Source organism: Oryctolagus cuniculus, chromosome 7 (assembly GCF_964237555.1).
Source record: "Oryctolagus cuniculus chromosome 7, mOryCun1.1, whole genome shotgun sequence".
Classification (NCBI taxonomy): domain Eukaryota; kingdom Metazoa; phylum Chordata; class Mammalia; order Lagomorpha; family Leporidae; genus Oryctolagus; species Oryctolagus cuniculus.
In genome coordinates this window covers 147833293-147859670 of record NC_091438.1, presented here as the reverse complement: position 1 = coordinate 147859670, position 26378 = coordinate 147833293, and the positions used below count along the sequence as shown (strand labels likewise).

Genomic DNA, 26378 nt, shown 5'->3' with positions numbered 1-26378 from the left:
GAGCACCTCAGTTACTGAGTCTAAGAGCCTTGGACATTGAACTCTGAACTTCCTGCTGCCATTGAAGTATTACCCTGCAGAAGACTGTAAGGGTACTAGTGCATTTTTTAGCAGCCATGGAGTTCACTACTTCTCTACTCTGACCTGAAATTCTGTCATCTTTGGAGGGGAAGCAGGTATCTTGGGCTGCTTCTTTTTCCCACTTTACACTGATTCTGGAATGTCCTCAGGTGTGTTGACACAGTGTGTGTTCTCTGGACTTCTCTAGTGTGGTGTTTGCATGTCAGCCCAGCTCAATTCAGTGCATGTCAGCTCCGTGCACTTTGTGCTCCATGTGATTTCAGTTAGCTCCAGTCTAACCCTTGTGACTGTTAATGCAGGTAGGAGGCCCAGCTTGGGGGCAGAAGTGGGAGAAGAGGGGAGTATTTCGGTCAAAACATTTCATGTCTCATTTAAATGGAATTGACCACTTCATAGAAAAGAAAATTCAAATCATTGTCCTCAAAGGTAAAACCTTTGAGGTACATATTTGACATTTTTAACTGTAGGGTTTTGTGTTTTCGTGGCTGGTTGTCTAGTCTTATAAGGACCAACTCTGCTATACTTTGAATTTTCAGGTTCCTAAAGAGAAGGATGAAATGGTAGAACAAGAGTTTAACCGGCTGCTAGAAGCTACATCTTACCTAAGTCATCAGCTAGACTTCAATGTCCTCAATAATAAGCCTGTGTCCCTTGGCCAGGCTCTGGAAGTTGTCATTCAGTAAGTACTGTGATACTGCTTTATTGAATAGTGAACTCCGTCTTGGTTTGCTATTTATGTTTTAAGTTTTTAGAAAGTCTCATTTAGCTAGTTAAAATGTGAACTCCCAGAGTAAAAAGGCATTTAAAACAATTACATGACCCTTAAGGCCTTTTGAATTCTAAAATTCACCACCTTTATGATATTGTGCAGTGTTTAATGTAGCCTGGATAATAACTTCCCATCAGTCAGCTTTCTTGTTCCCAAGAGCCTTGATGCCTTTGATTGTTATTTTTATATGTGATAGAGGGAGAGTGTGTGCTTCCATCTGCCAACTCTGTCCTCAAGGCCAGGGCCAGAGCCAAGAGGCAGAAACACAGTCCAGGTCCCTTGTGTGGGTGGCGGGCACCCAGTTACTTGAACTCTCACTTCTGCCTCCCAGGGTGCATTAGCAGGAAGCCGGAGTCCTAAAGACCAACTCCCCTGTGTGTGTTTTCAGTGGGTATCTGTTTTGTGCTGCAGAACCAACTGTGTGGCCAGGGCATACACGTTGTCTCTCTTAGGTTACAAGAAAAACATGTCAAAGATGAGCAGATTGAACATTGGAAGAAGATAGTGAAGACTCAGGAAGAATTGAAAGAACTTCTTAATAAGGTGAAATTCTCTTTTCTTTATAGCTGAATAAGCTGCAATGGAGGGGAAAGCCTTTGATTTAGAAAATGTAAAAGCCTTTCAGGGATTTTTGCTGCATGGAAGAGAAGGTCTGCCTAAGTGGGACTCCATCATTAATAAGAAAATAGAGTGGCCAGAGCCTCTTTGGTGTCACGGTTGACAAATTATTGCTAGGGGAAATAGAGCCTTCCTTCCACACGTCACGTCCCTGTGACTCTTCCGAAGCCGCTGGCACCCTCTGGCTGGATTCTAGGAGGAGAAGGACATGAGCTATGCTGGGCCAGGCGCTCACTGACGAAGGCCAGCACATCAGCCCCCAGTTCATGGCCACGGTTACTGGGGTTAAAGTATCGCCATCCTCAGGCGAGCCCTTCACTGGCTCTGGTTGGCTCAGTGTAGCCGTTTGTTTCTCCTCATCTGCCCATTGCATTCATCACGTGGCTCGCAGAGAAAATGGCCCCTTGTGCTGGAGACAGAGCTTTCTGGTGCCAGCTCGGGGGCACCTTGCTCCTGGAGTCTCACTTCATTCTCGCTGGCCCTGAGCTCGCCTTCCTGGCCTGTGCGTAGGACGGAGTGAGGAGAGTGGCTTGAGAACTGCTGGCTAGTGGCGTATTTGGGGGCACAGTATCAAGGTTTTTGGTGTTTGGTTTTGTAAAGTTTGTTTTTAAGGTTTGTTTTATATACTTGAAAGGCAGAGCAGGGGCTGGCACTGTGGTACAAGTTAAGCCACTGCCTGCAGCACTGCCATCCATATGGGCGCCAGTTCAAGTACTGCCTGTTCCACTTCCAATCTAGCACCCTGCTAATAGTGCCTGGGAAAGCAACAGAAAACGGCCCAGGTCTCTGGGCCCCTAGAAGAAGCTCTTGGCTCCTGGCTTGGTCTGGCCCAGTCCGTCATTGCAGCCATTTGGGAAGTGAACCAGTGGATGGAAGATTTCTCTCTAACTCTGACTTTCAAATAAATGAATCTTATTTATTTATTTTCTTAAAGCAGAATGACATGGGTAGGGAGTGGGAAGGTAACAAAGATCTCCCATCTGCTGGTCACTCTCTGAGTACCTGCAGTAGCTGGGCCTAGGCCAGGCAAGGAGCCTGGAACTTCATCTGGGGCTCCTACAGGTGGCAGGGGCCAAAAGTACTCTGGCCCTCCTCTGCTGCCTTCCCAGGCACACAGTAAGGAGCTGGATGGGAAGCGCACAGCCAGGACTTGAACTGAACTGGTACTCTGATGTGGGTTGCCAGTGTTGGCTGGTAGCAGCTTAACCTGCTGTGCCTCCAGTCTCAGGTTTTATGTCGCTGTTCCTGTGCAATACTATCAGAAGCCAAAAAAACGGACATTAGAAATGGTTCCTTGGGGCCAGCATTGTGGCATAGAGGGTAAAGCTGCAGCCTGCATCGCCTGCATCCCATATGGGCGCCAGTTCCAGACCCGGCTGCTCCACTTCTGATACAGCTCCCTGCTAACGTGCCTGGGAAAGCAGCAGAGGATGATTCCCTGCTAACGTGCCTGGGAAAGCAGCAGAGGATGACCCAAGTGCTGCAACCCATGTGGGAGACCCAAAGAAGCTCCTGGTTCCTGGCTTAGGACTATCCCAGCTCTGGCCATTGCAGCCATTTGGGGAGTGAACTAGTGGATGGAAGATTTCTGTCTTTCCCTCTCTGACTCTGCCTTTCAAATGAATAAATACATCAAAAAAAAAAAAAAAAAAAAAAAAGAAAAGAAAAATGGTTCCTTGAGGTTCCTCATGTGATGTGATCTTTTACTACTTAAAAAACAAATTATGACAATTTATTTCCCAAAGTAATTTTAAGTTAAATTGGTGATAGTTTGTTGTTCCTGGAAATTAAATTTATTTCAATACCTTTAAAAAATTAAAGAAGATACTACTTGTCCTCTCATTTATTTTGGAAGGCCAAGAGAGTCATAACTTATCTGATGGTATTGTGATACCCTGGAGGTATTTTTCCTTTAATTTCTAAATGGCTTGCAGAGTAGAACAAGTATTTAACAATTCCAAGGACCTTATACTTTGGAACTTTTGATGTGCTAGCAGTTCAGAGGAGGGACCAAAACCAAGGGGACATGTGATTTGGGGGTGAATTGCATGGGTATCTAGAATGGTGAATTTTTACTTTTCTCTTTTAGATGGTAAATTTGAAAGAGAAAATTAAAGAACTCCATCAGCAGTACAAAGAAGCAGCTGAAGTGAAGCCACCCAGAGACATTACTGCCGAGTTCTTGGTGAAAAGCAAGCACAGGGATCTGACTGCTCTCTGCAAGGTGTGGGGTACATGCCTGCTTCCCGTAGTCTCTTGGAGTCCTAAGAAACAGAACAGATGTGGGGGAACTGTGGAAGCGAGAGAGCCAGTAGCCAGTCACGAGTGTACCTGGAGTGCACAAGAGGGTTTGCTGCAAGGAAGCGTGGGAGCTCAGCGGATTCCTTTGGGTTGAAATGGCTTTTCCTGCAGAGCTCTGAGCCTCTCATAACGTCGTAACAGTCTGCATCATTTCACCTTACCTAAATTTCAGTTTAGTTGTTGCTTAGTTTACCCTTCGTATTTTAGAATAATAGTGATGGGCAAAAACACTGGAGTGAAATTTTGTGGATTGAATCCCGAAGCTGGTATCTCAGCCATGTGACTGTGGGGTCCTTCATCACGTCAGCTGTAAAGCAGTAACACTCCACTCGTGGGGTATGCATGAAGCTTGAATGAACTCCTGCATCTCAAGTGTTTCTGCCAGTGCCGTTGATAGGGTCAACACTCAGGAAGCAGTAGTTGCTGTCATTTTTCATCCGTACTTTGGAACATGCTAGTATATTTCTTCCTTTATTTTTCTCTTTCATGTTTCCCCCTCTTGCTCCAATCTTATCTCAGACACACAGTTGTAACTTGTTTCTGAGAACCAAACTCTAAGCTCTGACCCCACCCTTAAATTGAGTCAAACTTCCCGTCCATTACCTGAGCCCGAAGGAGGTATCCCAGACCGTAGACTTGTGTAGCAATAAGCAGGGTGGATACCTGGCCCTTCAGGATCAATCAGATTCACTTAATTTTATCAGGAATATGATGAATTGGCTGAAACTCAAGGAAAGCTAGAAGAGAAACTTCAAGAATTGGAAGCTAATCCTCCAAGGTAGGAGAAGACACACAGCCATTGAGAGGGATTGTTTTTACTGTTCTTTCTGTGTTAGATTTAAAGTGAAAATTGCAAAGCACAGTGAACTATGTATGTTCAGTGAGTGGATTTTAAGTTGTTCAATACATGAAATATATCTGAGAACATTTGACGACCTGCCAGGGTTCTGAGTCCCCCACTCTTAGGTCAGAGTGAGACTGGGGAGCTAGTCTGCTTTCTGTCCACTGGAGTTGGATCGTGACTGTTGGTGCTCTGTGATGTGAGCATGTCCACCTCCACAGATAGCTACTGTGTGCTATAGAATCCATGTGCTGTTTAAAATAGAAGACAAAGCTCTTGTAATATAAGGTGACTTCAAATTAAGAGTTTTTTTTTTCAGACAAATGTGGCCCCATTGTCATTTGCTTTCTAAGGTGAGTTTCCCACTGCTCTAGGCACCAAGGATAAAGCAGTTAATGAGACAGAAAAAGCCCTAGTATTTTTTAAAAAGATTTATTTATTTGTAAGTCAGAATTACAGAGAGAGGGAGAGAGAGCAGCCAAGGCTGAGCCAGGAGCTTCATCCGGGTCCCTGAAGTGGGAAGCAGTAGCCCATGTACTCGGGCCATCTTCTGCTTATCCAGGCACATTAGCAGGAAGCTGGATCAGAACTGGAGCTGCCAACTCTAGAAACCAGCGCCCACATAGGATGCCAGCGTTGCAGATGGTGGTGTTTTGTTTTGTTTTGACAGAGTGGACAGTGAGAGAGAGAGACAGAGAGAAAGGTCTTCCTTTTGCCGTTGGTTCACCCTCTAATGGCCGCCTCGGCTGGCACGCTGCAGCTGGCGCACCGCGCTGATCCGAAGGCAGGAGCCAGGTGCTTTTCCTGGTCTCCCATGGGGTGCAGGGCCCAAGCACTTGGGCCATCCTCCACTGCACTCCCTGGCCACAGCAGAGAGCTGGCCTGGAAGAGGGGCAACCGGGACAGACTCTGGCGCCCCGACCAGGACTAGAACCCGGTGTGCTGGCGCCAGAGGCGGAGGATTAGCCTAGTGAGCCGCGGCGCCGGCCCGCAGATGGTGGTTTAACCCACTGCACCACAGCGCCTGCCCTCAGCTTCTAATTTCTGTGCTTGCCCCACTGTCCCTGGCTCAGATTGCAACCTAATCCATTGGCATCAGCTGTGCCCACTGTTTGACAAGAGTCGGAGTGTCTTTATTAACAACCCTGTGCTCCCCTGTTCTTCTTTTGCAGTGATGTATATCTCTCATCAAGAGACAGACAAATACTTGATTGGCACTTTGCAAACCTTGAATTTGCTAATGCCACACCGCTGTCTACCCTCTCCCTTAAACATTGGGATCAGGTAAATTCCTCATCACTCACTTGCTGCGTGTGTCTTTGAGAGGGCTCTGAGGACGAGCTCTGTCATGTGTAAATATGTGTGTTTTGAAACAGCGCTCTGGGCAATACCAGTTCTGCACAGCTGAAATTCACACATTTTAAGTGAACAGTTAGATGATTTGCTCCACAGACTTAGTCACACCACAGTGAAGATCGGATACAAAAGTCTTCAGAAATTCAAGGGAAATGTATATTATGAAAAACTATGCCTGAATTTCAAAATGAAATTTTGAACCAAAATGAACTTTGTTCTTTTTTTAAAAAAAGATTTAATTATTATTTGTAAGGCAGAGTTACAGAGAGGCAGAGAGACAGAGGTCTTCCATCTGCTGGTTCGCACCCCACACGACTGCAACAGCCGGAGCTAAGCCAATCCGAAGCCAGGAGCCAGGAGCTTCTTCCAGGTTGCCCATGAGGGTGCAGGGTCCCAAGCACTTGAGCCATCTTCCACTGCTGTCCCAGGCCACAGCAGAGAGCTGGATCAGAAGTGGAGCAGCTGGGACTTGAACCGGTGCCCATATGGGACGCTGGCACTGCAGATGGCAACTTTACCCACTACACCACAGCACAGGCCCCCAAAATGAACTTTTATTTTTCACAAACTTTCTGAAGTACCTTCATAGAGCATTTTCATCATTCTGGAAAGTTGTCTCCTGCCCCCTTGGAATTAATCCTCCATGCGCCTGCTCCTGGTCTCAGGCAACCACTGATTTGCTTTCTGTCACTAGCATTTTAGCATTTTCCTTAGGTACCACTTCATGGATTGAATCATATAGTTCACCTTTATATGTATGACTTCCTTCACTTAGCATGAAATTGTTTTGTTTCTGTTTTTTTCAAAGATGCATTTATTTATTGAAATGTAGAGTGACAGAGATCCTTCATCCATTGGTTTGCTCCCCAAATACACTGCAACGGCTAGGGCTGGGCCTGGAGCCAGGAACCAGGAACTCTCTGGGTTTCCCGTGTGGGTGGCAGGAACTCAAGTACTTGAGCCATCATCTACTGCCTCCCAGTTGCATAAGTAGGGAGCTGGATCAGAAGCAGATAACCAGGACTCGAGCCTGTACTTGGATATGGGACCGTTAACTTGTGTGCCATAATGCATCCCCCAGCTTTCTGGTTTTTGTGTCCCGAAGTGTACTTTTCTGTATCCTCTTACCTGAGGTCACAGAAGATTTTCTGTTTTCTTCCCAGGTGTTTTGTGGGTTTAGCGCCTATAGTTAGGTCTGTAATCCATCTTGAGTTAATTTTCGGGTACAGTGAGAGATAAGACTAGGGCTTCTGTTTTTCTACACAGTTATCTCATTATACCAGCACTATCATTTCATCATCTGTCTTGGCCCTGTAAAAGTGAGCCTGTGGGGCCCGACACTGTGGCGCAGTGGGTTAAAGCCCTGGCCTGCAGTGCCGGCATCCCATATGGGCGCTAATTCGAGTCCCGACTGCTCCACTTCCGATCCAGCTCTCTGTTATGGCCTGGGAAAGCAGTGGAAGATGGCCCAAGTCCTTGGGCCCCTGTACCCACGTGGGAGACCCAGAAGACGCTCCTGGCTCCTGGCTTTGGATTGGCTCAGCTCTGGCCATTTTAGCATTTGGGGAGTGAAGCAGCGGTTGAAGAGACACACACACACACACTCTCTCTCTCTCTCTCTGGCTCTATGTCTCCCTGTAACTCTTTCAAATACATAAAATAAATCTTAAAAAAAAAAAAAAAAGGGTAAGCCTATGGATGGCCGCTCTTTCCTTCTGTGCATGGAGTGGTCTCCCCACCTACCAGGACCACACAGCCCTGATTACTGTTGCTTCATCGCAAGTCTTCTAATTAGGTAGTGTAAATTCTCCAACTTTGTTCTTTTTTGAGGTTGTTTTGGCTATTTTAGGTCTTCTATATTTCCATACAAATTTTAGGATCGGCTTGTTACTTTTCCCAAAATACAATCTTTTGGGCTTTTCATGAAGAATGCATCCAATTTCTCAGTCAGTTTGAAGGGAACTATCATCCTAACACCAAGTCTTCTCACCCTTGGGTATGGTCAGTCCCTCCGTTTATTCAGGTTTTCTTCATCTCAGCAATGTTTCACAGCTCTCAGTGCGCTGAGAGTTATGATTTGTTTGAAGTGCTATTTACTGTGGAACTGGTGAAAGTCACAGGACTTCTTGGGTATTGAATGGGCCAATCTGTGAAATCTGAGACTTTGGCCAGATTTAAGATTACGCAGAAGTGAGTGTTACAGTTTCACTCATGTGTTTTACATGAGGGAGCTGATGAGTTGCCATGAAGTAGGACATTTTGCTGCCAGACCAATGCTTTTCTCTAAGTCCTAAAAATTATGATATGTTTTCCCCCAGAAATTCATGAAATTGTAACTACTGGCCTTCCAAGAGAGTTTCCCGATGTAGAAAGTTTAACAGTGAATTCAAAGAAATTAGATCATTTGGGTTTCTCAGCTTTAAGGCCAAATCTCGCCTTCCTCACTATTTGGAATATCTCAGGCCACTCTGCTGTCTTCGGTTGCCTTTTTCTGGTTTGCCGACTTTCATTTTGGGCCATCTCAACTTCAGAACTGTTAGGTTAAAGGAATAATTGAATTTACTCTGAAGTAGAAGAAAGTGTAATCCGGATGGAGAATCTGATATCATGTAAACCTGTGATGCTTTCTTTATTTTTTAAGCCAAAGAGATAATTTTTGTGATACCTGATTGTCCTGGGTCGTAAGCTCCCCGCCAAGGAAGGCTTGGATGCGGCAGAAGGGACTGTGAAAACGAGACCTCGGGGCGGGGCCTGCCTTCATCTCACTGCCAGGGCGGAGGGACTTGTTGGTGTGCTTTCTTTTTACTTCAGTTTCCTTGGGCAGCTGTAGCTGAGTTCTGATGATTGTTCTTTAGTTTCTGTCTTCAGCCATTGACTTTCCACAAGCATTGTTTCTCAGTGTTACACAGAACTCTGTGCATGGTGTGGGTTGTGTCCGACAACGTGGGAACGTGTCCTTTCCTCTCCTCTAGGATGATGACTTTGAGTTTACTGGCAGCCACCTGACAGTGAGGAACGGCTACTCCTGCGTGCCCGTGGCGTTAGCAGAAGGCCTGGACATCAAACTGAATACAGCCGTGCGCCAGGTCCGCTACACAGCTTCAGGTATGTTACTGTCCCCAGGGGCGGCAGAGCCCCCCCCCCCCCCCAACAGGCCATTTCCCGAGGGCACGCAGACTCAGGCGCTGTTTGGCATTAGAGGGGACAGACCTTTGGCGGTCTAGCAGCCTCATTTCGTAAACTGGACAGTTGAGACAAGCTGTGATAGTTCCCAGCTTGCATGCAGATGGCTTTGGTGTTGTGGTCACAGCCAGTGGAGATTTAATGCTGATAAGTATGTTCAGAAATTCCAGGACTTGGGCGCGGGGGCTGCAGGGGGCTGCAGGGAGGCCCACCGCTCGATTTCACTCTTCTGGCTGCCCGTGCCGATGGGCTCACTCGTGCAGACGGTGTCCTCGCTCTGGAGCGGTGCCGCCGGCTCGCAGAGGTGGAATTCCCGTGACTCCTGCGGGCTGGGCTCAGTGCTCCTCAGGGCTGCTCTGAGTACATCGAGTGTGGATCGCAGAGACCCTGTTGTCCATTTGCCGTGGAACTGATAAGGAAGACGGGTGTCCTCCCTCTCCAGGAGCCCTTGTGTGACTGTAGATGCTGCCAGTCTCACCTTCCCTGGGCCCTTACCTGGAGTTCCGTAGATCACCCCAAGTGTCTGTTTTGTTTTTTACAGCCACTCTAAGTTTTCCATTTAATTTTTCCAATAAAGGCAGCTGGATCTTCAGCCCTTGAATCGCCGTTTGGAGGCATATGGAAGACAGGATAGTGTCATTTTCCCTATCTATAGCCACAGAAAATGGGCATGCACGGAGCTTTCATACCCACTTTGAGCTATTTATATATTTTAAAATTTATGTAAGTAGGCTTTCATTAAAAACACAAATGAGGAAAAATACTGTGAACACAAGCTCAGTGCTGCTTGTGAGGTCAGCTTTGAGCTCGGTCCTTTTCTGAGAAGCAGGCGTCAGTGTGTCCTCAGGAGTGACACGGGGGGAACTGGCGTCGTGGCGCAGCACGCTGACCGCTGCTGCCTGCTATGCTGGCATCCCACATGAGTGCCAGTGCACGCGACCCAGCTGCTCTGCTTCCAGTCCAGCGTCCTGCTGATGCACCCGGAAAAGCAGCTGAAGATGCCCAAGCGCTAGGGTCCCTGCCACCTATCCTGGCTCTGGCCTGGCCCAGCCCTGGCTGCTCTGGCCATTTCAAGAATGAACCAGCAGATGGAAGCTCGATCTCTCTCTTTTTCTCTTTCTCTTTCTCTTTCTCTTTCTCTTTCTCTCTCTCTCTCTCTCTCTCTCTCTCTCTCTCTCTCTCTCTCTCTCTCTCAACTCTGCCTTTCAAATAAAAATAAATTAAAAAAATAAAATAACGTGGTGGGGCAGGCCTTTGCCTGGTGGTGGAGATGCCCATGTCCCGAATTGGAGTTCTTGGGGTCTGCGCCTTGCCCTTGCTCCCAGTTCCACCAGTGCAGACCCTGGTAAGCAGCAGGGAGGGCTCAAATAATTAGGTTCCTGCCACCCACTTAGGTGACCTGGATTGAACTCCGGGCTCCAGACATTGTGGGTGCCTGGGGAGTGGATCAGCAGATAGGGACCTGCTCTGTCTGCCTTGCCAATAAATAAAACAGATCTGCGTCATGGTCTTCTAGACTCGCTCATCTTTTTTTTTTTTTTTTCCTTAAGATTTATTTATTTGAAAGGCAGAGTTAGAGAGAAAGAGAGGTCTTCTATCCATTGGTTCACTCAAATTGCCGTAACAGCTGGAGCTGGGCCAGTCTGGAGCCAGGAGCCAGGTGCTTATTCCAATTCTCCCACATGGGTGCAGGGTCCCAAGCACTTGGCCCATCTTCCACTCCTTTCCCAGGCGCATTAGCAGGGAGCTAGATCGGAAGTGGAGCAACTGGGACTCGAATTGGACTCGAATGAGGCGCCAGCCCCTCATTCTTCTCATGGTCCTTAGTGAGCAGCTGGAACAGGCACTTCACTGTTATTTTTGGTCTAAGTTTATTTAACAACTGAGTGCAGGAGAGCACCGGTGGGTCGGAAGGGTGGGACGATCGAGGACTCTGAAGTTGACGACAGTTTACACCCTGGCACTGTTACCTCTGTGGCCTTGGACCCACCTCTGTACTTGCTTCGCTGGGAAGAATGAGAAGAGCAGGAGTTGACCCGTGGACTCAGGTCAGTGCCCTGCAGCGCCACCCTCACCACCCCCGAACTCTGCCCCCGCCTCCCCAGGGTGTGAAGTGATCGCGGTGAACACCCGCTCCACCAGTCAGACGTTCATTTACAAGTGCGACGCGGTGCTCTGCACCCTCCCCCTGGGCGTGCTCAAGCAGCAGCCGCCAGCCGTCCAGTTTGTGCCCCCGCTCCCCGAGTGGAAGACGTCCGCCGTGCAGAGGATGGGGTTCGGCAACCTGAACAAGGTATGCTCGCGCCCTGCCGGGGGGGGTGGGGTGGGGTGCTGGGTCTGCTCCCGGCCGCGTGCGATGCCAGGGCCAAGGCCGTCCATTCATTACCCTCAGGGCCTGGTTCCGTTAGAAGGTGGCCAGGCAGGCGTCCGTCTCACGGGGTCATTGTGCAAAGTGCAGGTCCTCAGGACGCAGCTGTGAGAGGGTGTGGGCGTGCGCTGGGAGCAGGTTAGAGGAGACCCGGCGAGTCCTGAAGGGGCTTTAGGCGGGGCTCCCCGAGCCCTGCCCCCACTCATTTGCTCCTTTCACGCGCTAGGTGGTGTTGTGTTTCGACCGGGTGTTCTGGGACCCGAGTGTCAATCTGTTTGGCCACGTTGGCAGCACAACGGCCAGCAGGGGCGAGCTCTTCCTCTTCTGGAACCTCTACAAAGGTAACTGCCCTCCGCCTCACCCGCCTCCTCCCGCGAGCTGGAAGGCTGGGCTTGGCTCCTCTGTGTGCCCGTAGTCCTCCGGCAGATAGTTTGTGAAGGCCCTCCTGGGAGCTGGGGATACGCGAAGAGTGCCTGCCTCCACGGAGCTCACAGCCCAGTGAGGGCTCCGCTGCGCAGGCCGGCAGCCGCGGGGCAGAGGCTGCGAGGCCGGAACCGGCCACCGAAAGTGCATGAAGATCAGCTCCACAGTAGGCAGGGCCTGGGCCTGGGAAGCCCAGATCCGTGTTCGCGGCTGTTTGTGTCTGATGGCCCCTGATGCTGTGTGCTTCCCTTAGAATGTGTTTATGGAGCCCCCTCCTCCTGTGGAGTTCCTCTCTGGAACGGTACTGTCCTCACTGTACCCGACCTGGTGCTGAGCCTAGAGAGGATTTGAAACAGACACTGTCGTCCCGCAGCCTCCGGAGGCGGTGCTGTCCAGACACGTGGCTCCCTAGCACGACGCCCCCCGCCCCTCACTGCCTCCCGTGAGGCAGCGTCCACCCCTCCAGGCCGCTGACCCAGAGGGGGCCCCTGCCCCTGCCACACGTCCAGTCCTGGCAGTGCCCGCCTCACAGCGTCACAAACCTGCTTGCTTTTCCGCTGCCCACCTCCCAGTCCAAGCCACTCCTGCCTCATGCCTTGGCCACCACAGATCTCCCCGCTGTTGTTTCTTCTTGGTTTGTTTGTTGTTAATTGAGAAGCAGAGAGATGGAGGAAGAGCACTGTGCTAGCTCACTCCCCAAACTCCCCGGCCGCACGCGGTGCCTGGGGCTGGGCCCTCAGTCCAGGTCTCCCACTCCTCCCAGGGTCTGCGCTGGCGGGAAGCTGGAGCCAGTGCTGGGCGTGGAACCCCGGCTCTCGGAGATGCGGGATCTTAGCCGCCACACCGATGCTGACCCCACCCCTGCATTTTTCTGCAGTTGTTGACTGCCCTGCAGAAGGAGAGCGCTCAGAGTCCTTACCGTGACTCGTACTAGGGCCCCCTAGTCCCTCCTCCGTCCTCTGTCCCCTACCTTCATGCCTGCTGGCCAGTCCCGAGACACCTCACGCCGTTCTGCTTCAGGGCCTCCTGCATGTGCTGTGGCCTAGGATGGGGCCATGTGTCCTTGGTTCTCCTTTCCCAGCCTGGTCTCTGTCCTCAGACTTCAGGCTTAGAGCTAAATGTCAGTGTTTGAGAGAGGCCTACCGGTCCCCACACCCTGCCCCGCCCCATCCCACGGCCTTGAATCTGAATTCACATCCCTGTACGTTGAATTCACATCCCTGTACGTTTTTTTCATAGTTTTTATCAGCATCCTAGCTTTACACTATGTGGTCATTTGTTGCTCTGATGAACGTATCTAGTTTGTGTCCCCGGCACCTGCCGCTGCGGCTGCTCCGTCTTGTAAGTCTGTCGTGTTGCATAATTCCTCACCACGTGGGGGAGCGGCGCTGCGGACGGGCCTGGGACAGCCAGGATAGAGGCGCTGTCCGCTCCCTTCGTGAGCAGGGGCTGAGGCGGCTGACTGCGCTGGGCAGCAGGGCGTGCTGAGTGAGGCTCCGCCCCAGTCTGCGCTCCCTCTGGCTGGTCTCCGGCCTAGCCTTTGGGCAGTGCAGGAATGAGGCGGGGACCCTGGAATTGTCCTTTCTGCTCCCCAGCTCCGATACTGCTGGCCCTGGTGGCAGGAGAAGCTGCTGGCATCATGGAAAACATAAGCGACGACGTCATTGTTGGCCGATGCCTGGCCATCCTTAAAGGCATTTTTGGTAGCAGTGCCGTGCCCCAGGTAAGTCGGTGGGTAGGCAAGCAGGGATCCGGGGTTCAGACTAAAGCAGGTTCCTGATTAGTGTGGTTTCAGCCAGAGTTGGGAAGTGTGTGCTGGTCTACATGAGAATGAACGTTTGGACGTAGTGCCCGAGTGTGGGGTTCAGAGAAGCCCCCGGTGCCTGAGCGGCTGTGTCACACCAGCCTCGCCTCTACACAGTGTGACAAGCCCCAGTGAGCAGTGGCCTGGGCGCTTCACTAGACTCTCTCGGTACTTTTGGGTTCTTGAGCCCCTGTGGAAAGTCGGAAGCCTCTTAGGATCCCTTTCCCAGGAGGCACAGGGGTATTTGCTGTGAGCGCCTAAGAGGATACGGGTCCAGTCCCGTGCAGATCTGGGCTCCCCGGGCGTGGAGGCGGCCCTGCAGCCTGGCCGTGCCTCCGCGGGTTTCCCAGCGCGTGCGGTTCCCCACCCCCGCCCTCTGCTCTCCCACCTTTCAGAACTGACCGCTTGGTTTGGTGTGCTCTTGGTTTTTCCCTTAGCCCAAGGAAACAGTGGTGTCTCGTTGGCGTGCGGATCCCTGGGCCCGGGGCTCCTATTCCTACGTCGCTGCAGGGTCGTCTGGCAATGACTATGATTTAATGGCTCAGCCAATCACTCCTGGCCCTTCGATTCCAGGTGCCCCACAGGTGAGAAACTGGCAGCTGTCCAAGGCTGTTTTGGGAATCTTGGAAAAATGTCACTGATTTTTTTTTTTCTTCACATTTGGTCATTCTGTCCTTGGACAGATAACCATCTACTGTGGCTTTGTAAACCTAGGCTGTCTGCTGTTAAAACACAGGGCCCAGAGCGCTCTAAGTACCTTTCTTCCTTACTCAAGACCACGTTTAATGCCCCAGTTTGCAGTGGCTCGGGACTGTGGGACTCGGTCCGCAGGGGCCAGGCCCTGCTGCACAGAGCAGTCCGGTGCCCAGTATCAGCCGCAGCTGAGCCTGCTCAGGCTGGCGAGGCGGAAGTTTCCGAGGAAGCTGCGTGGGGGCAGGGCGCTCGGGGTGGGAGGCAGGCGGCTGCTAAGGACAGATGCCGGGGCGGCGCAGAGCCGGGCTGGGCTGTCGGCGTCGCGTTCTCCTGGACGCCTGGGCAGGTGCTTCGCGCCAGGGTGTGGTGCGGTGTCTCTGAGGAGCCAGCGAGTGAATGTGGGTCTGCAACCTGCTGTTCTCTCCCCCGCCCCCACAGCCCATCCCACGACTCTTCTTTGCGGGGGAACACACCATCCGGAACTACCCAGCCACGGTGCACGGTGCTCTGCTGAGCGGACTGCGAGAAGCAGGAAGGATCGCGGACCAGTTCCTAGGGGCCATGTACACCCTGCCTCGCCAGGCGACGCCGGGCGTCCCCGCACAGCAGTCCCCGAGCATGTGAGACGCCCCGCGCCGGCCCGCTGCTGTGGGAGAGAGCTCTCCCGGCAGCGCCTCCGCCCGGCGTCCGGCCTCCGGCCTCGTGACCGGCTCGTGGAGCGAGCTCCTGGCTTCACGAGGGAAGCTGCCTCCCCTTCCACCAGGGACTTGGAGCAGCGGGAGGGACTTGCTCGTTAGCCTGCAGTTGTCTCTTCCCAAAGACTGAGGCGAGCAAGGGATTAATATCTTAGTTTCATGGTGTGTGGTGTTTTTTATATTGAGAATAAATCTTCATATAAAATCGGTCCTGTTCCTTTTTCCCCTTAGAGTTGGAGTTGTGTCACTCCCGGCACATCCCGGCTTTGTCCTGTGGCAGTGGACATGAGAGAGAAAAGGGGTTTGGTCAGGTCCGAAGCCGAGGCTCTGGGTGCCGCAGATGGCAGCGGCCCTGCCGGTGTGCGGGGCTGTGTGCTGGCTGCCGAGCGTGGAGAGGGGGGACTTGAGCTGGTTTTCAAGGCAAACCCAAGACCTGAAGTTTGAGCCCCAGTCTGGTGCCTTCCCCAGGTGCCCGTGTGAGCCTCCCAGCTCTGCTGCTGATGCTAGGGAGGGACTGGATTTCCGGAGTGCACAGGGGGGCGCTCAAGGGCTCGGGTAACTTACTTGATGTAACAAATTGCCACAAATTTAGTGGCTTAAAACAGTGCAAACCTGGCGTTTCAGAAGGGTCTGCGAGCGGGGTGCACTTGCCTGTCCTTGGCAGTGTCTTGCAGCTGCCCTGGCTCGTGACCCGTCCCTCCACCCGACCACCTCACTCCGGCCCCTGCTTCCACCCTTACACCTTCTCTTGTCAGCGTCCAGTCTCCCTCTTGGAAGGACACTGTGGCACCATTTAGGGGCCACCTGGTGAATCCAGGACCATTCCCTGTCCCCTCCACACACCCCAAGTCCCTGCTCCTGTCTGCAGATGCACACACCTGTGCAACAAGCAGGCGCCGGCGCCGGCGCCGGATCCCGTGGGCCGTGGGATGAACTGCAGCGCTCGGTCCGCTCTTCCCATGATTAGTCTAAAGGAGGCTTTAAAGGACATTGCATCGGTGGTCTGATGGGGGCGTGAACGGAGGTCCCTGCCCCCAGTCTTGTGTAAGCGGGAGCAATAGGAAGTCGGCTGACGACAGCTCCCTGTGACTGGGACGGGCAGGCCTGGGGTGCAGGTGCCCGGGGCGAGCCCACCTCCCACGCTGTCCACAGCAGCCTCACAGACGGTAGTGGGTTTTTCGTGTGTGTGTTTTTTTTCTCCCCCCTTGGGTAAGTGCAAGCCTGAAATAAAACCTGGGCAAAGAATCAGTTGCCGATTCCACTCCAGTTCAGATGTGTCGGTGCTCGGTGTCCCCCCCGCCCCCCAGCTTTGGCTCCTCCACCGTGAGTACGTGGCTGGGTATGTCATGCCGCGTCCCACCCGCACCAGGGCCTGGGCGCCACCCCCCCCCGAGTCACTCGCACAGGCACGTGGCAGCTGGGGAGCTTTATTGGTTACACACCGTGCTCGGAGCCCGCAGAGCTACATGCAGGCAGCGCCGGCCGCACAGGCCCCGAGGAGCCCTGCGCCACTGCTCGGGCTTCCGGCCGCCTCGGCCCGTGCCTGGAGCAGATGGAGAAGCTGCCGCACCTGGACTCCCAGGGGCAGGGGTGAGACCCAACACCGCCCGAGCGTGCAGGCGCGGCTGACAAGACTGACACCTCAGCAGAGCCTACGATGCGGTAACAGTTAGAGGGCTCTTTCCTAGCCCCTCCTCAATCTTTTAAAATACAAAAAATAGACTTTATTCTCTTAAAAATACATTCCATTCATACATGTTCTGAGCTGTGAAGCAGCAGAATAGGGCCCCTTGCTGTGGTCTCGTGAGGCTTCGCGGAGAGCCTGCCCGCGGGGGTTCCAGATCACCCCTAAGAGCAGCTCTTGCCGAAGTCTCGTCAGAGTGACCACCCACAGCCACCAAGGCGGCGGGGGCCCAGGCTGAGGCCCCTCCTTTACTGGGAGTGGTGACCTTGGCACTGACTTCACGAAATATAAAGGCTGAGAACACTGCAGACAGCACCCTCCCACACCCTGAGACGGGCGGCCCGTGTGCAAGCCGGCCTGCGGCTGAGGCCGGAGTCCGGGCCCCGCCGCACACCCTTTCTACCCAGTTTGATTGCCACTCAGAAGCAAAGCCAGCCACGGCCACTTCACCCAGTGCCCCGCACGCCTCCGCCACTGCTTTACCAGCAGGCAAAAGGCAGCAGCAGGCGGAGAGCGCGGTGCCCGGCTGCCCGGCCTCGCTAGGATCCCTCCTGCGACTGCACACCGGCTGGCAGGGCTGAGCGCCTAGCGGCGGAGGTGGCTCGTCATGAAGGGGCTGTCGGCGAGGGCAGTGGGCTATTTGGCTTGACCAAACAACTACTCAGCGACCCGGTCTCCCCTCTGGAAGCTTCCTCCAGGGACCCTTGACTGAGGCCCGGGTCCAAGTAGTCACACCGTGGCTGCTCTCCAGTAGTTGCCTTCCAACTTTGGAATCAGAGCCGGCCTTGCCAGCCACGGGAAGCCTGGAGGACCTGAGCTTCCAGCCTCTACCTGTTGTTTTCTGCAATTCTGAGGACATTTAAAAATAAAATCTATTTTACAGCGGTTCTAGAAAGTGTGCAGATTAAAGAAACAAAATATCCTGAAAATAACTGTTAAAGTCAAACCCTATTGCACTCAAGATTCAAGATGGCAGCCCGCAGCTGTGCCTCTTCCCCAGAGCGTCTGAGCTGCGGACACGTGGAAAGATCCAGACTTTGGCACCAGGAGCTACAGCACCAGGATCCAGGGCTCCGATCCCCGAAGACGAGAGTTACCGGCGAGATCTTGGCAGGCCTGGCCCGGCGCCCTGCTGTTGGTGTCCGCAGAGACGAGCCAGACGTTCCCTCCCCGCGGCTGACCGACCACACGGCTCCGTGTCCCTGGAACGCTCAGGCTGCCGAGCGGTGAAGGAGAAGCGCAGGGGTGGCGCGGGAAGGGGCCGAGCTCGGTCAGGGCTGGGGGCGCCCGGGGGCAGCAGCAGGAAGAGAGCTTGAAGACAGCCTCTGAGGCAGGGGCGTGGTGCGCAGGCAGGCCACAGAGCCGTGCCCGCCGCGTGCCGGAACTCCAGAGAGCAGGAGTCCCCGAGAGTCTGGCGCAGAGGGGGCGATGCTGGTTCCAGGCTGGGGCCAGGCAGGGAAAACAACTCGAGAGTCGTCTCGTCAGGGAGTTTCAGGAGCCGCACAGACAGACCCGGGTCAGAAAGGCGCCCTGGCCTGCCAGCCAGGAAAGACGGGCACTGGGCAAGGTTGGTGCCACCAGGGCTGTGGCGAGCACCCAGTCTAATCCCCGCCGTAGGACGCCTAGGGACTCCTCTGAGCTCACCCCCATGAGATGGAAACCCGGGAAACTAGAGACGGGCAGCCTGCAAGCCCACGTGGGCATCTGCAAGAGTAGACACCAGGTTCAAGGCCCTCAGGGACCTGCCGATGGGAGGACAGCCCGCCCGCCCCAGGTCACAGAGCAGAGAAGGAGTGCGCGGTGCCAGGGGGCAGGAGTGTCTTCCACTGAGGCTGCTTTTGAGAGGGGATCCCGCCTGCGAACTGGGACAGCGCTGCAGAGGAGGCAGTGGGGTGCACAGGCGGGCCTTGCAGGGCCCCTTGGGACTGGTGGAGGGACACTGGCCCATTTCCATCTGTGGCTTCCGGAAAGGTTTGCTGCATTCTACACTGTAAACACGAGGCCCTCTGGGTGTGGCCCTCCTCCCATGAGAAGTCACGCCCGTCTAGGAATGCATCAGCTTGGTAAAGTGCACGCCTCCCCCACGAGGGAGGGAGGAGGAGGACCAGGAGGGCCAACTCAGGGAACTGCTGCTTGTGGAGTGGAAGTCACTGCTTCCTCGCACGACCGCCCTCGCTGGGCGGGTCCCAGAGGGCAGCGGGAGCTGGGTCAGGCCCAGCGGAGTCCCGGGGTTTTCCCAGGGTGGAAATGATGACATCAGCCTGGAGTCTCAGGTGCTGGAGAGCGAGAAGGCCGTCAGCAGCAACACTGGCGCCCAGGGAGCGACGCACGGGGCTCTGTGCACTTGTGGGTGCTCTTGGAAGGTGAGCAGAGCTGGGGGGACAGGGGTGACGTCATTCCAATGCATGCTCTGCCCCCAGGAAGCAGTGGTGAGCCAGGGGCCAGGCCAGAGAAGCTGCACACTAATGGGTCGCACAGACCCCTGCTGCTAGAGTCAGGGGGCAGAACTCCAAGAGGAGAAGGCGTGGAGCCGACGGCTGCGGGGTCTTAGGTACCTGGGCCCTTTGGGCAGACACGGAGTGAAGTGAAGGTGGAGAGCAGAGGCACAGAGGAGGGGCTGCTCTGTGACAGACAGAACCCCCCCAGGAGCAGAGAGGAGCTGTCACTGCTGGTTTGCCCTCGCAGGTTTCTGTGGCTCCCCGTGGGGGGGTCAGACTGGTCCATGCTACCTGGGGACAAGGAGAGAGGACTCGTGCATCAGAAAGGCTGGGCCTGGGTGGGCGGCTGGCTTACGGTCTCTGGTCCCCTCTGGCCGACCAGAAACATTACCTGAGCCATCGCCTGGCTCTCCAGCAGTCTCCAGCCAAGGCCATGTGTCCAGCCTGCTTAGCCGGCCTGGGATCCTTCACAGGGCAGCAAGGCGGACGCGCGGAGAAGCAGGAGCGGGGACGCAGGCCTGGCCGAGCTGGCTCAGTTTTCCTCAGCACTGGGCCTGCTGGGCCGTCCTCGCCCAGGCTCCGGCAGCGCCTGCGTCGAAGGCGTCTCAGACCGATCCAGGGACTGTGCTGAATGGTTGTGCAGCCGTCTGTGGACACTCAGTGTGGAGTCTTCCCCTTCCTCCTGTGCCAAGAGACGACCCCGTGAGCTGCGGGGGACCTGCAGTAAGGGTCTAGACACCCTCGCTCCCCCACAGCAGCCCCCCACCCAGGCAGAAGCCGAGACAGACCACCACCTAACTGCAGAGACGTCAGCCAATCAGAAAGTCCCTTGGCAATGAGCTGCTGGACTGGAAGCCCCAAGCTGGGAGCCACCAGGGCAGACTGGGACTCAGAACCGAACAGGCGCCCGAGGCCGGGCCGGCAGGTCAGGTCTCGGGTCCCGCGCAGGCAGGCTGCACGCGCCCAGGTGGAGGGCAGCTCCCTGTGCTTCTCACAGACTCCCCAGTTCGCGTGCCTCCCCGGTACCCGCTCCTACCCCACCGCCTGTGCTTTCTAGAGTGTTCCAAAGGGACCGGAATGCTGCTCTTCCTCCCCACTGCTCCTGCCCTCGAATTCTGCCTCTTCGGCGTTCCCCCATGCACGTGTAGATCAGAGGGTAACGTGGGTATGAGTAGAGAGAGACGGGAATCTAGACTGAACCCCAGCTCTCCTAGAAATCATCTGGGTGACCTGGGTAAGGGACTCAGATAACATTTGCTTCGAGGGCTGAGCAAGGGACTAGATCGGAAAGGGGGCGAGGAGGAAGCTCACGCAGTAAGCGCCCTGTCAAAGCCCTGGAGGCCTTCTCACATTAACACTCAAACGTCGTCAAAGGCAGCGGCGTGTGGGTGCAGGTCTCCCCTCACCATAAGCTGCACGTCTACACGACGCCCGGGGGCTCCCTGCACCTGACCCTCAGGTAGGACACCTGGCTTTGGAGTTCTGTCCTGTAATGCGCTGAAGGGACCCAGCCCTGCCCTGGGACTGAGGGTATGACGGGTGCACGGCTGCCTGGACTTCCCATTTGCGTCTGCAGCTCCAGAGGCCGGCCCAGCGTGAGCTGCAGACGAGGGCGCACACTGAAAGCGCACGTGGCTTTCCTCAGAGTTCACCTTCCTGATTCCCACGCTCCAGTAGCTGCCGGAGACCACCCCTCCACGTGGGCAGCCCAAGAACCTGCTTCCCTGGCCCTCGGCTCCGCACCGAGGAGGGCGCTGGGCCCCCTCGCTTCACCTGGCGGCCGCAGAGGGCTGCCCCGACAAGCCGAGGCGACAGAGGCCAGGTTTCCTTTCCGGGGGAACCTGCCCGGTGAGGGCGACACAGAAAGGACATTCTCTGCTTCCGGTAATAAATTTCCAAGTAAGACTGTAGGAGTCGTGCTGCTCTCTCTCAAGCACCCCCTTTAACGCAGGCCCACCTCCTATCGTCCACACCTCTCTGAGCTGCGCAGTTCTAGCCAGTGTTGCCCAGCCACAGATCCCAGAAGCCCGGGTCACACAGACCAGGGCGGAGAGGAGGAGACAGGCAGAGAGAGGAGGAGGGGAGAAGGCAGTGGGACTCACTGTGCCCGCCGAGTGGTTCCAGGCCGCAGCCGCGACAGCATCTCCGAGCCGGGTCTGCCGGAGGAGCACCTCGGACGCCGTGAGGCTGCTCTGGGTCCTCCTGGAGCAGAGCTCAGGGGCGTCCTGTGCGCTCCCGCCCCTGCGGGTGGCCTGCTCCCAAAGGCAGGACGTGGGCTGTTCGGAGAAGTCTGTGCAGGACCTCTGGGTGTAGGCGTTGGCAGCGTCTACGTGTTTCCCTCCTCGCGCTGGGGGGTCTTCCAGAGATTTCAAGTCTCGCCTGCTCTTCCAGGCATTCCGCACGGTGACGTGCCTGGCGTCAGCGGCGCCCACCTCCGCCGGCGCACTGTGGCTCTTCCAGCCGATGGTCTCCGCCGGCGGGGCCTGGCCGTTCCTGTCCCCGGAGTCCAGCGGCCTGAGCAGGATGCTGCTCCGAGAGACGACCGTTTCGGAGCGGCTCTTGGGGGACCCGTCGCCTGCTCTCTCCGCTTCCGTGAGCTGCAGCGTGAGGTCGTGCTTGTGAAGGGAGAGCTCAAAGGGGGAGCTGACGTGGTTGCCCGCCGACGTGAGCTCCGGCGGCCCGACGTGGATGTTGCTGGTGGCCGTGTGCCTCTCCCTCGGGGCCTCCGCCAGGGAGGCCCTGGGGCTGCCGCTGTCCGAGGGGTAGATGGTTATGCTGCTGCTCACTTTGCTGGGCCCCGGCCTGGAGGCGGGTCTCTGCTTCTCCGCCGCGGCCTCGGCTCCCGCCCCTCCCATGACCTTCTTCACGTCCTTATCCACGATGACGGGTTTGATGACGGCCCTGGAGCGCAGGGCCTCCCTGGGGCTGAAGGGCCTCTGGCTCTTCACCTCGGCGCCGTTGGCGTTCGCAGCGTCCGTGGCGTTGGCGGAGCCTCGGACCGGCTTCCCGGATTCGTTTTCAGTCCCCACGTCCTTCTCGTTCTCAAACAGGGAGGTCCTAGGTCCCCCTCGGGCTTTGGCCTTTTCTCTCGAGCTGGGCTGCGCGCGCGGCTCCGGCTCTGGGGTGACGGTCGTGTTCACCAGCTTGGCGGTGACGAGAGACACGGAGTCCAGGTCGTCGTCCGAGCCGGCCTTCTCTCCGCCGAGCTTCACGACGCGGCACCGCAGGGCCTCGTGCTGGCTGCCGTCGCCCACCACCACGGCCACGGGGGCCTCGGCCCCCTCTTTAGTCGGCGCTGAAAAGCCCGGCAGGATGCTCTCCTGGCTTCTGGAGCTGTAAGGATACTTGGATAAGACGGGGGCCTTGGCATGCGGGGCACTGGCGTCGGCCTCCAGGCCATTGGCAGCCTTTTTCCCCTTGGCGGGCCCCTCCAAGGGCCTCCGCGACGAGGCCAGCGCTCCCGCGGCCTTGGCAGGGCCGGAGTCCGCGGCCTGCGCTCCCTGACCCCCGCTGCCGGGCACCCTTCCCCTCTTCCCAAAGCCAGCCTCGGAGGACGGGTCGGCAGCCTTGTCCGCTCTGCCCCCCGTGTCGTTGGGGACAGACCCATGGACGTGATCGCTGAACGTTCGTGTCGCCTTCTCTACTCTTCCCTTCAGCCCGCTCTCGGCGCCCAGCCTGGGAGTTCCCTTCCAGGCCCTGCCGTGCTCCTGAGCAGCCGGCGGGTAGCGGCTGAGGACCGACGGCTGCTCCCGGGACTTCTTGCCCTCACTCGGGGAGGAGCCCGGCGCCGCTCGGTCTTCAGTCCTCCTCGCCTCCTGGGCGCCCCCGTCTGGCCCGGCCCCTGCGTGGGAAGCTTTGGCTGCCCTCCTGTGGGCGACAGCGGGCGAGGACGCCTGCCTGTTGTTCAGAGCCGAGTTCTCGTTGTGGAGCGCAAACTCCTTGTTGCGGAGCCTCTCTCGCTTATGCTGGGGAGACGGGTCCCGGGCCGGGGGCCGCAGCACGGCCGCCTCGCCCCCCTGGCCTCTAGGCTGAGTCCGCTCGGGCCTGCCCTTGCCGGGCAGGAAGGCGTCCTCCCCCTCCACCTCCCCGTTCTGCAGCTCCTTCTGCTTCTGGATCTGCAGCTTGATCTCCTCCAGCTGGCTGGCTAGGAGCTTGTTCTTGTTCTGCTCGCTCAGGTAGTTGTCCTGAAGGTCGTTGTTTCTGGCTCTCATCTTCTTCAGCTCTTCCTCCAGAGACTCAAAGTGTTTGATCTGCGTCTTGAGTCTCTCGATCTCCTGGTTGAGGTCCTGGACTTTGTTGTCTTCCTGGTTCCGGTTCTTCTCGTTTTCCGCTCTGTTTCTCGTCTCGTTCTCCACCTGCTTCAGGTAGTCCAGCGCGCCCTTGCGCCGCGCCTCCTTGGACGGCAGCGTGGCTGGGACGCCGTCCTCGATCCGCAGGTCGCTGCGCTCCAGGAGGTGGGAGGCGTTCCGCGCGTACTCCCGGTTCGCCTTGTTCTGCTCCAGTTTCTGAGTGAGCTCCTTTATCAGCTTCTCGTTCTCCTTCTCCTTCTCGTTCAGGTACTTGCGCTCGCTGACGAAGCTCAGCGTTAGCGCCTTCAGCGTCTCCAGCTCCGACAGCAGGCTCTGCTCGCTCTTGTCCAGGCGGTCCCCCGACGCCTCCAGCTCCTTCAGCTTAGCCCGCAGCATCTCCAGCTCCGAGGAGATCTTCTTGGTCAGGTTCCGCTCCTCGTTCAGGCTCAGGCAGAGCTGCGTGCAGTCGTTCTTACTCCTGCTGAAGGCCTCCTCCAGCTTCTCCAGCTCCGCCATTCGCTTCTGGAGCCGCTCGACCTCGGCTCTCAGCTCGCGGGTGAGCTTCTCCTCCTCTTCCAGCTTCTCCTTCATCAGCTGACACAGATCCTCCGCCCGCTTGATCTCCTCGTCTTTGCCCTCGATCTTCAGCACCCGCTGGCGCAGCGCCTCGATGTCGGCCAGCATGCTGGAGTTGCCGCCCTCCGCCTGGATCACCTTGTCCTGCAGCTCCAGGAGCTCGTCCTCCGCCTTCTGCAGGCTTCTCGTGGCCTCCTCCAGCTCATCCAGGCGGCGGCTCAGGCTCTGCAACTTAAACCGCAGGTGGCGGCTAGAAGCGGCGTCCTTGTAACTTCCAAGTTCAGCCATGTCTACTGCCAGGCAGCGTGGGCTCCCAGAGGCAGCCAGTTCCCCTCGCAGGGCTGAGAAATGGTTACCTTTCTCTTGGCACCCACTTCCCTTGCCAGCCGGACACCATGGTTGGTCTACAAAGGAGAGCGGAAAGCATGTCAGTCAAGCAGCCTACGACACCTCAGCTCCCACCCCGACCTCGTGCCTGCGACACAGCAGGAGCTCAAGCTTCTTGAACTAATAAACTTGAAGAAATTTGCCTGAGAAACACGCGTGCTTTGCGGCAGACACCGGGCTCACGTCCAGCCCCAGCCTAACGCACAATGCCACGGCAGCACAACAGGGAGACCCACAGGCAGCTTCGCCCCCTGCAGAGCTCAGGAGAGTCACCCACCTTCCTGCAAGTCATTAACTAAGTTAACCAAGTCTCAGTTTACCTAGCTGTACAATGGAGATGCTTAAAAAACGGAAATCTTGGGGCCGGCACTGTGGCATAGCAAGTGGAGCTGCTGTCTGTAGTGCCAGCATCCCACGTGGGTGCAGGCGCGTGTCCCGGCTGCTCCTCCTCTGACCCAGCTCTCTGCTCTGGCCTGGGAAAGCAGTGGAAGATGACCCAAATCCTTGGGCCCCTGTACTTGCGTGGGAGACCTAGAAGAAGCCCCTGGCTCCTGGCTTCAGATCGGCCCATCTCCAGCTGCTGCGCCCAACTGGGGAGTGAACCATTGGACAGAAGACACCTCTCTCTCTCTCTCTCTCTCTCTTTCTCTCTCTCTGCCTCTCCTCTTCTCTCCTCTCTCTGTATAACTGACTTTCAAATAAATAAATCTTAAAAAAAAAAAACTTTTATTATGACTGAGCAAAGTTTATACTAATAAGAACAAAAGTTAATAAGATTATTGTCCAGACACCACAAGATAAGTACATTCTAATGTTTAAAGTCATATGTGTGTTGGCCGGCGCCGCAGCTCACTAGGCTAATCCTCCGCCTTGCGGCGCCGGCACACCAGGTTCTAGTCCCAGTTGGGGCGCCGGATTCTGTCCCGGTTGCCCCTCTTCCAGGCCAGCTCTCTGCTGTGGCCCGGGAGTGCAGTGGAGGATGGCCCAAGTGCTTGGGCCCTACACCCCATAGGAGACCAGGAGAAGCACCTGGCTCCTGCCTTTGGATCAGTGCGGTGCGCCGGCCGCAGTGCGCTGGCTATGGCGGCCATCGGAGGGTGAACCAACAGCAAAGGAAGACCTTTCTCTCTGTCTCTCTCTCTCACTGTCCACTCTGTCAAAATAAAATAAAATAAAATAAAATTTTAAAAAAAGTCATACGTGTGTGACAGAGGTTATCATACTTTTTGGTGTGGGTCTTGGTGCTATTCCAATAGGTCACGGGATTTGTGACTGTTGTCAGCGAGCCCCCCCAACACTCGGGAAAGTGGGCAGAAGGGGTAAAAACAGCAAAGAGGGATAAAATAGCTTTTTTTTGTCACACTGTATATCCATTTAAGTGGAATATTTGGTGCCAATTTATTTACATTTTCATTTTTATGCCAATAAAAGTTTTTGAAATTAAAAAAATAAAGTCATAAAAGGGGGGAAAAACAGGAAGAAAGATTAAGATGATATAGACGGGGGCTGGTGCTGTTGGCACGGCAGGTTAACACCCTGGCCTGAAGCACTGGAATCCCATATGGGCACCGGTTCGAGACCCAGCTGCTCCACTTCCGATCCAGCTCTCTGCTATGACCTGGGAAAGCAGTAGAAGATGGCCCAAGTCCTTAGGCCCCTGCACCCACATGGGAGACCTGGAAGATGATCCTGGATCCTGGCTTCAGATCAGCACAGCTCCAGCTGTTGCAGCCAACTGGGGAGTAAATCATCAGATGGAAGACCTCTCTCTCTCTGTGTAACTCTGACTTTCAAATAAATAAATAAGTTAACTCCTTAAAAAAAAAAAACTATAGACGAAGATCTGAAAATTAACCAAATAGATCAGCTAGA

The 26378-nt window shown here is 55.3% G+C and overlaps 2 protein-coding genes and 1 long non-coding RNA gene across 12 annotated transcripts in view; 1 reads left to right on the top strand and 2 right to left on the bottom strand.

Moving 5' to 3' along the window:
* Window positions 1-15337, top strand: part of KDM1A (lysine demethylase 1A) — a 65239-nt gene extending 49902 nt beyond the window's left edge. For both annotated transcript variants that reach the window (XM_051857966.2, XM_051857965.2), the window contains 11 exons: window positions 618-760; window positions 1303-1393; window positions 3558-3692; window positions 4474-4547; window positions 5783-5894; window positions 8939-9071; window positions 11255-11442; window positions 11744-11858; window positions 13536-13663; window positions 14182-14328; window positions 14876-15337. In XM_051857966.2, coding sequence (XP_051713926.2) covers window positions 618-760; window positions 1303-1393; window positions 3558-3692; window positions 4474-4547; window positions 5783-5894; window positions 8939-9071; window positions 11255-11442; window positions 11744-11858; window positions 13536-13663; window positions 14182-14328; window positions 14876-15061 — 1452 coding nt within the window. In that variant the 3' untranslated portion in view covers window positions 15062-15337. The remainder of the gene's footprint in view (window positions 1-617; window positions 761-1302; window positions 1394-3557; window positions 3693-4473; window positions 4548-5782; window positions 5895-8938; window positions 9072-11254; window positions 11443-11743; window positions 11859-13535; window positions 13664-14181; window positions 14329-14875) is intronic.
* Window positions 15276-16127, bottom strand: LOC138850716 (uncharacterized). Its single transcript, XR_011390859.1, has 2 exons — window positions 16011-16127; window positions 15276-15403 (listed from the first exon to the last, which is right to left on the bottom strand). It is a non-coding gene; the product is annotated as an uncharacterized lncRNA (long non-coding RNA).
* A 1575-nt stretch (window positions 16128-17702) lies between these two features.
* The window catches only part of LUZP1 (leucine zipper protein 1), a 98181-nt gene continuing 89505 nt past the window's right edge, over window positions 17703-26378 (bottom strand). For all 9 annotated transcript variants that reach the window (XM_008265699.4, XM_051857954.2, XM_070079115.1 and 6 more), the window contains 2 exons: window positions 21357-24523; window positions 17703-19936 (listed from right to left, as the gene is read on the bottom strand). In XM_008265699.4, coding sequence (XP_008263921.2) covers window positions 19787-19936; window positions 21357-24407 — 3201 coding nt within the window. In that variant the 5' untranslated portion in view covers window positions 24408-24523 and the 3' untranslated portion in view covers window positions 17703-19786. The remainder of the gene's footprint in view (window positions 19937-21356; window positions 24524-26378) is intronic.